The sequence below is a fragment of the Octopus bimaculoides genome, chromosome 20 (genome assembly GCF_046866305.1).
Source record: "Octopus bimaculoides isolate indiv1 chromosome 20, ASM4686630v1, whole genome shotgun sequence".
Classification (NCBI taxonomy): Eukaryota; Metazoa; Mollusca; class Cephalopoda; order Octopoda; family Octopodidae; genus Octopus; species Octopus bimaculoides.
Window position 1 is genome coordinate 41,587,705 of NC_142947.1, and position 8,924 is coordinate 41,596,628.

Here is an 8,924-nt window from a genome sequence, read left to right on the forward strand (position 1 = left end):
CCCAGACCCGGCGTTGTGAGTGTTTATTGAGCGAAAACACCTAAAGCTCCACAAGGCTCCGGCAGGGGATGGTGGCGAACCCTACTGTACTCTTCCACCACAACTTTCTCTCACTCTTACTTTCTGTTTCTGTTGTACCTGTAATTCAAAGGGTCAGCCTTGTCACACTGAATATCCCCGAGAACTACATGAAGGGTACACGTGTCTGTGGAGTGCTCAGCCACTTGCACGTTAATTTCACGAGCATGCTGTTCCGTTGATTGGATCAACTGGAACCTTTGACGTCGAAAGCGACGGAGTGCCAACAACAACTTTGTAAGAACCAGAGACAGTTTCAGATTGGTTGGAAACAATGCATAAAAGGCCAGGGCAGATCCCCATTAGCTTCTTCAGTAGTTCTTCAATTTCAGGTTACATGTCTCTGCTTAGAGCACTGCTGTTGAGTGGTCTTTGTTGTCAGTTTGGATGTAGATGTCTCCAAAATATAACATCTGATACTGCTTGTTCAGCAAAGACTAGTTTGCATTGAAGACACAGGTGGAATGTGCCCATAAATCTCTCCCCTTTATGATTTATGAGCCACTAAACTTACCAACTACCATGCACACTAATAAGGTTGCCAGAGAAAATAGGTTCCAATTAGTTCATGGTTTGCCTTCTGGGCATCCCAGCTGAAATAATAAGCAATAATCAAATATGCAAACCAGTGCAGAAAATACCAAAAAGACCCTAACCCCATCACCATTACTATTCTCCCTTGAACCTTTGAAATATAACTCAAGGGAACTTTTATTTAAGAATAAATCCTTTGAAGCTGTAACTATTTCACTTATTTATACACATCTTGTCGAACCAGTTTGGTAAGAGATACAATCTATGGGGTTGGTGCATAATTATTGCGGCAGTTTTTCATCAAATTTTATTCAACAAAAAATAACATGTAACAAAAACATCTTTAAATGATTATTCCGGAGAATATTCATCGTCTACTTCAATTATTGCTTGGCAGACGGTTAGACCATCATTTAAAAATGTTTTTATTGAATAAAATTTGTTGAAAAAAAGCAGCAATAATTATGCACCAACCTAATATGATGATATGTTGATACCAAGACAGTTGTAGTACAAGTACAGTTATGCATTTTCACAAACACACTCATTTTTTAATGTTTTAGAATGTATTAAAAATCAATGTTTTGAATACAACATTAATAATGAGCCCATTTCTTAAATAAAAGTTTTCCATTTAGGGGGTAAAAAAAAAAAATCAAATAAATTTACTTCAGATGTAAAAGAAAATTTATTTATGTGTTTATAGTTTAGACATCTTTAATACTTCATTAGTAAAAATTATAAAAAGAAAAAACAAATCAAATCAAAAACAGGGATTAAAAATAATGCATAAATGAAATCCACAAAATTTGGGTTGCAGTTCAGGAAACATGAAGATTACCAAGAAAATATCTGTAGTTGCAAGTTTGAAACAGGAAAGCTGGCTTAAGATGGGAAAGATCTAATCTGAAGTCAGGAAATGTTGACTTGATATTGTGAAATTTTCAGCTTTGAATTTATGCATGAAAATAGGCAGAAAAGACAACGAAAAACAAACAGAAAATGATTTTAGAGGAAATTTAAACACAATCTGTTATTAAATTAGTCTTAGCTGGTGGCACTTCATATATCTTTAATGGAAATGTAGACATCCCTTTAGCATTTAAACCTGCCATATCCGACCAAAAGTATTTTGCCTGTTTTATGTTCAAACTGGCCAGATCTGGTCTCTCACACCAACCCTACAATATTGTTTTAAACATTAACAGCTACCTCATCAAAATCTCATAGCTACAAGATAATGTATGATGAGTTCAAAACAATGTAGATGAAAAAGCATTAATTTTGGCAGAATAATGCAAACACTAAAGGGTTAAAACAGGCCAGAATAGGAAACTGAAGTGTAGCCCAAGTTGTTGGGATAGCTCCATGCTAGTTGCAAGATATATCATCAACATTTAATGTCTGTTTTCCATGCCGATATGGGTTATATATATATATATATATATATATATATATATATATATATATTATAGTAAATAGCAGAAATACATAGTGTAATTATCAGGTGTTTTCTGTACTGGGTTCAAAGCTTCCCATAGGTTAAAGTGTGTAAAGGGATGGTGTCTGTAAAGGAGACTTGTAGAGATTTCCTACACTAAGTCTTTTGTAGTATATCAGTAATTAATGTGGGGTCAAGATATTCACTATGATCATTAATATGTTGAAGCATGTTTAACAGTGGGTGTTATTAAAGCTATCATGTCAACACACACACACACACACTCAGGATAGTAACTCTGTAGAATGTTCAGACTTAAGCTAACAAATTTTAATATCTTACTGAAGGCAGTGATTCCATATAGCCTTAACTGTTACAGGTGAAAGAACCGAAGAATAGACTCTGGCAAATTATAATAAAGACTAAGAATGCAAAGTGTTGCACTTGAGAATAATAAGCAATATACTTAGTCCAGTTTTAATATAATTCTGGTGTTAATACCTCAGAGTAAAGTTCGCGCACACACACACACACTCTCTTATATAGAATTAGTCAAAACATGTGAATATATAATGACTTCACATATGGCTGTTTTAGCTTTCCACAAACAAAAAGGGTTAAGAACAACATTACAAACACACTACACACAAGCTGATATCCTCTCCTGCGCACTTCATCCATTCTTGGAAAGATAATTAACATAAAACCATGTGGAAGTTTATTAAAGTGTTGCCAGAACCTAAAAGGCAAATCAGAGCAGTGCAGCAGACAAAATAAATAAATAAATGTTAAAAGAAAGCTGAAAGAATCTTCAGGTAGAAACATTACAACATCAAAGCGTAAATAAGCCATCCTTAGTTTATTTCTTTTCAAATACGAAACTTATTCAGTCATTGAAGGTTTCAGACAATATATTTTAACTGTTCATAAATTGTGGAGTTATAATTAATATGAAAAAAAACAAAAAGCACCCAGATTCGACTTCTCAACTGACAAGGACACCCTGAGTGCCAGGCTTGGTTTCTTGCTTCTCCACCTCACTACTTTCTTCACCACGTATCTTTAAGTTATGGGTTTCTCTATATTTGTTGATTTCTGTACCTTTGGATTCCAACTGTTTGTTTAAAGTTTCAATTAACTTGGACATCTGCCAAATAAACAAACAATTTTAGTATTACAACCACTGACACATCTGAGAATACAGTCAAAATTTTCACGACTTTTTATATAATCAAAATCCCACACAGTATGAATCACAGGAATTTTTACAAAGCCTACCCAAGAATATTACATACCAATCAATGCATTTATGACCAAATTTCTAAAATACATATAAGTGCAGGTGTGGCTGTGTGGTAAGAAGCTTGGTTCCCAACCACATGATCCCAGGTTCAATTCCACAGCATGACACCTTGGATAAAGTGTCTTCTACTATAGCTTTCTGCTGACCAAATCCTTGTGAGTGGATTTGGTAGAAAGAAATTGGAAGAAAGCCATACTTATTGAAGTCTATTTAGCTGTAATTAATTAAGCTCTCATTCTATAATTTACAGGTGTTTTGTTAATTTGTAGTTCAGAGCTCCAGTTTTTCATTGGAAACTAGAAATCACTCCAGCGTATCCACGCATATTCTGAAATCTGCTGTTAAACTAATGTTTAGACCTGATCAAGTGCACAAGCCCAAACCCAAACAGTTACAAGTGATGACACCTAACAAGTCCTAATAAACAAGAATGGTTGGGAAATTTGAGGAACCATTAAAAGTTTTGATTCAATTGGATTTACACCAGCCACATCATTCTACACGTGAAAACTATCAAAGAAACATCGATATGGTATCCAATCAACAAAGTCTGGCTTATATAACCTTATGCTTAAGATCAAAATTACTTCACTCACTAATCAACAGCTACTGAAACCTTTGTTAGCACCATATTCCTAGCAGGATCGTTGACCCTTTAGCATTCGGAATTCTTTGTCAAGTGCATTGCTTATGATTATATATTTTTAGAATGACATTGTAGGGTAGGTGTGAGAGGTTGGATCTGGTCAGTTTTAGCATAAAGCATGCAGAATATTTGGGCCAGCTATGACCTGTTCAAATGCTAAAGGCTTAAGATTCCTTGCCACAATGTTTCCATTATCAATTACCGATGCTTCACATAGCCTAGGTATTGCTATCTGAAAGAGCCTGTGAAGGCCAGGGGTACAGTCCCTTCTAGAAAGCAAATAGAATTTTTTAAATCTGAACCTTTAACCCTTTAGCGATTAAACCAGCCATATCCAGCCCAAACCAGTCAGATCTACCCAGCAATATAATTCTAAAAATAAACAATCACATCATTGAAATCTTGAAGCTATAAAATAATATATGATTAATTTGAAACAATGAAAATACACAAGCATTACATCTGACAGAGTAGTCTGAATGCAAAAGTGTTGATACAGCAGTCATTGGATTCAGGGAGGTAGAATGCTTTTATCCATTTGCTCATGGGATTTAAATCATTTGTCACCATATTTCTAATGAAAAATACTGCCTTTAATTCAGTTTTGAAAATAATTAAGGATTTAGCAAAATGACTATCATTTTTGACATTGTTTGAAACCTAAATTAATATGAAATTTCAATGAGAGGTTTTAATTTAGATCACTTTAAAAAGGAGTTTGCATCATTGAACCAGAACCGTCTTTACTATCATCATCATCATCGTTTAACGTCTGCTTTCCATGCTAGCATGGGTTGGACAATTTGACTGAGGACTGGTGAAACCAGATGGCTACACCAGGCTCCAATCTGATTTGGCAGAGTTTCTACAGCTGGAAGCCCTTCCTAACACCAACCACTCCGAGAGTGTAGTGGGTGCTTTTACGTGCCACCGACACGAAGGCCAGTCAGGTGGTACTGGCAACGGCCACACTCAAAATGGTGTATTTTACGTGCCACCTGCACAGGAGCCAGTCCAGTGGCACTGGCAACGATCTCGCTCAAATGTCTTTACATGTGCCAGGAAGGCGACGCTGGGCATAGGTGCCATCACGATTTCGCTTTCCTATATATATATATATATTTCAAAAGTCAGCAAGTATTTAATTCAGTAGAATATTTTTATTCAGAAATACTGAAATTATTTTAAAGTATTCTTACCTGTTGCTTGTTATTTACTATAGCAGGCAAGACATCTTTCACCGTCCGCTCTACAAGTACACCACCCAACATTCGGAAACATTTCTTACCAGGATCAACGTCTGTCAGATTTTCTATTACTAGGCTGGAAAGAAAGAGACAGCGAAAATGGTTTAAAAAGAAACACGACCAGTCTGGAGGCAATCTTGTAATTTGAAGTGCAATTCAAAAAAAAAAAAAAAAAAAAAAAAGAACTGTCAAAATGATAGTAATGTAAGTGAACTCTATCAAAATTCCTTTTTTATTCTTAAGAACTATCTATCCCTAAGTTTAAGTACTGAAGGTCAGTCCCTCATTCTTGTTATCTATGTGTCTTTGACAATGTAATTCATGAAAAGCTCAAAAGCTTGGTCACTATTAACCTCATTTCAGTATCCCTTACCCAGGGAGTAGCATCCAAATAAATTGGGGTTCTATGTTGACATAAATGCTACTCTCTATTTCTGCCCTGCTTCCTTGTTCCATATTGGTCGGCAACATTATTTCCCTTCCAACAATGAGGTGGTTGAGGCTCAACAACTGCAGGGAAGGCTTCAACTCTTAGTTCCAGAACAAAGAATATTGCCTGGACAATTTACAAAGCACCATTTCATTTCCCTTTCCGTTGAATTCGATCAATACTGAAGCTACTGCCTACTTCTTGTGAGAGCTAAAGACAGTTGACACTTTGCCTGTAGCAAACACCACTGGCTTAATAAGCCTGGATGATCTCTGCGTTCCCATTGCCTTCAGGGTTGATGTATGTGGGGGAATGAAGTGTCATTTTGGTGCTTTGATTCTGGAGGCCTTTATGTTATCATGTTGACTAAATGCAGGTTACATCGGTTGCCAAATGAATACTAGCCAAGGTAAACACCATCCCAGCTCTGGAACCATTGTCATCATCTAGAGATGATGGGAAGAGGCTTGATGGAGTTACTCTTTGCCCTTGGGATAGAAATAGATGCTTTACTTGAGATGCCACCATTAGTGACTTATTTCATATATTGGAAGTTCTTAAAGCTATAAAGGAGATGGCAGGTAGATTAAGCACTGGAATACTGTAATCCGTTGGTTGTTGTTGTTGGCACTCCGTCGCTTACGATGTCAAGGGTTCCAGTTGATCCGATCAACGGAACAGCCTGCTCGTGAAATTAACGTGCAAGTGGCTGAGCACTCCACAGACACGTGTACCCTTACAGGCACAACAGAAACAGGAAGAAAGAGTGAGGTGTTTTCGCTCAATAAACACTCACAATGCCCGGTCTGGGAATCGAAACCACGATCCTATGACCGCGAGTCCACTACCCTAACCACTGTGCCATTGCGTCTCTACAATCCGTTGGTAAATTATACCTTTTAAGCCAATGTCTTTTGAGAAATTGGGGATGGTGGTGCTAGACTACTGACAGGGAATATAATTGACTTCAGGAGTATCCCAACTCACTGATGTAACAGCTAATGCTCAGGAGATAGCTCAACTGTTCAAGCACCTCCATCATGCTATTATCTGCAGCAATGTTAATATCTTGGTGTTTCAACAACTTGGAGGGAAACACTATTTCTCCTGGCATGACATGTAACTGGAGTGTGCATTCTTTTTTTTTTTTTCTCTATTTTCTTACTTTCTTTTATTCTTTTACTTGTTTCGGTTATTTGACTGTTGCCATGCTGGAGCACCGCCTTAAGTCGACCCCAGGACTTATTCTTTGTAAGCCTAATACTTATTCTATCGGTTTCTTTTGCCGAACAGCTAAGTTACGGGGACAGATATACACACACACATATATATATATATATATATACGATGGGCTTCTTCCAGTTTCCGTCTACCAAATCCACTCACAAGGTTTTGGTCGGCCCGAGGCTGTAGTAGAAGACACTTGCCCAAGGTATCACTTTACTGTTTACCTTTGTAAATTATGTTCTTTTCTGCAAGAAACCCTCCCCACCTTAATTTTTTTTTTTTTTACGGAATCTCACGTTTTAGGCTATGGAGATTCCGATTCTGAAAAGAATTTTTTAAAAATCGCAACTTCAAAATTTCAACCCCCCACTACCACTTCTTTCGTTTACATCTTCGCCATGTGCGCCGCCCCTTCCTTCATACCAGTACAAAAAAAAAAAAATTAAAAAGGAGTTTAATGCGTAACTGAAGAGTAAGGACACGACGCACACACGTTTCAGGTCCTCAGTCCGTTTCGTGTCAGTCTTTTAAATTTGTCTGGGATTTTATTTCCAGTTAAGTCAGACTTCAAATCAATAGGCTGCCAAATTTGTTACTGCTTTCTTAGATTTAGGAAGAAAGCCAAACTCAATTTGAAGTTTGCAGTCACAAGGGAGGCTTTCTTTTACTCGAAAGCAATTATCACAGCGGGAAAAGGTACACAATGCTTCAAGCGAACTACAATACTCTCGTAAACTTTCAGATTAAAATGACATCAGGTTTAGCCTCATAATAGAGTTACGTCCCTTTATGATAAACTAATAAATGGATATTTTAAAAATATATATTAAACAGTTCTTTCCTATACTGACTAAATGAAGGATAATAATTATATTTTCCACAGGTGAATAGTTATTTTGCAGAGATATGTTTTCGAGGGTGTAGATAAAAAAAAAAAAGAAAAAAATTAAGTGTGAAGAAAAAAACTGTAGAAGTTTCGGATAACTGTAACCCTTCTACTCCGGCTTTTTTTTCCTTACCGACTTCCGTAAGGCCAATAGCGTGCAACATTTTATTCTCACCTTCCTTTATTGGTATCTATCCATCCAGTGATAGTGCCTGGATGTGTATAACACGCGTGGGGAGCAGAACACGGAAGGTTGATAATTAATTCGACACATGGGTGGTGATTTAGCAACGTTAAACTGAAGCTATCACGTAGGAAGCTTGGTTGTAATCGAAATAAAATAGAAAAGTATATAAGAACTACCTGAACACTTCATTTTCCCTATGAAATAAATGTTCAACTGTTGTCGAGTCAAGAAAGCAGAATATTCAAGTGGATGAAGCAGAAATTTATGCATTTATAATAATTCCAGAGGGTTTGATAATTATAAAATATATAAGATAAAAATTCGCTGCATTTAGACGTATATTTTCATTTATTCCTTCCTTTATGAATTTATATGATCGAACTAAGAGTAAATCATTATAAAATTAATTATATAAACAATTAAACGAGCACTGAAAAATAATTCCGTAACGAAGAAAATGTTAATAAAGCTAGGAGATTCATATCAATCATTATCAATATTTATTCTGACTAATCTTGAGTGGAGATGGTTATAGCAGGATATAAAAGAAGAATGAAAAGCAAATCAAATGTACATACTTGTGCTCTTTTAAATCCATTTCTACTTCTGATATTTTAGAAGCGAGGGCACGTTGTTGTTGCCGTAATTCCTGGAAACCAGCAATAATTTGTTCATTAGTCTTTGGTTTGTTGCTTTTAGCAGTGGACGCCATTATTCACTTCGGGTTATGAAGAATGATGTCACTTCCTGGGCGCTGTTAAAATTGAGAGCGACACATTGAATTTGAAACAATAAAAAAGCTGCAGAAAAAACTGTACTAAAATAAATAAAATGTATTTAATATTGAATTAATTAAGTAATAAAAAATTACTTTTGAATTTAATTAATTTTCTTTTTATTTTGCTTTTCTGCTTAAAAATTACTTGATAAGACTAATAGGCAATT

The 8,924-nt window shown here is 36.0% G+C and overlaps 1 protein-coding gene across 1 annotated transcript; it reads right to left on the reverse strand.

Moving 5' to 3' along the window:
• Positions 1 to 1,281: 1,281 nt before the first annotated feature.
• LOC106877963 (prefoldin subunit 2) lies at positions 1,282 to 8,708 on the reverse strand. Its single transcript, XM_014927040.3, has 3 exons — positions 8,558 to 8,708; positions 5,202 to 5,325; positions 1,282 to 3,200 (listed from the first exon to the last, which is right to left on the reverse strand). Exons 1-3 carry the CDS (start codon positions 8,689 to 8,691, stop codon positions 3,039 to 3,041), a joined length of 420 nt encoding a protein of 139 aa, XP_014782526.1. The 5' UTR covers positions 8,692 to 8,708; the 3' UTR covers positions 1,282 to 3,038.
• Positions 8,709 to 8,924: the final 216 nt, after the last annotated feature.

Coding starts and splice junctions, on each gene's coding strand:
- LOC106877963 (XM_014927040.3), bottom strand. CDS start 8,691: ATGGCGTCCACTGCTAAAAGCAACAAACCAAAGACTAATGAACAAATT. Junction 5,326..8,557: donor ATGGATTTAAAAGAGCACAA/GTATGTACATTT, acceptor CTTTCTTTCCAG/CCTAGTAATAGAAAATCTGA. Junction 3,201..5,201: donor TAGTAAATAACAAGCAACAG/GTAAGAATACTT, acceptor TTTATTTGGCAG/ATGTCCAAGTTAATTGAAAC.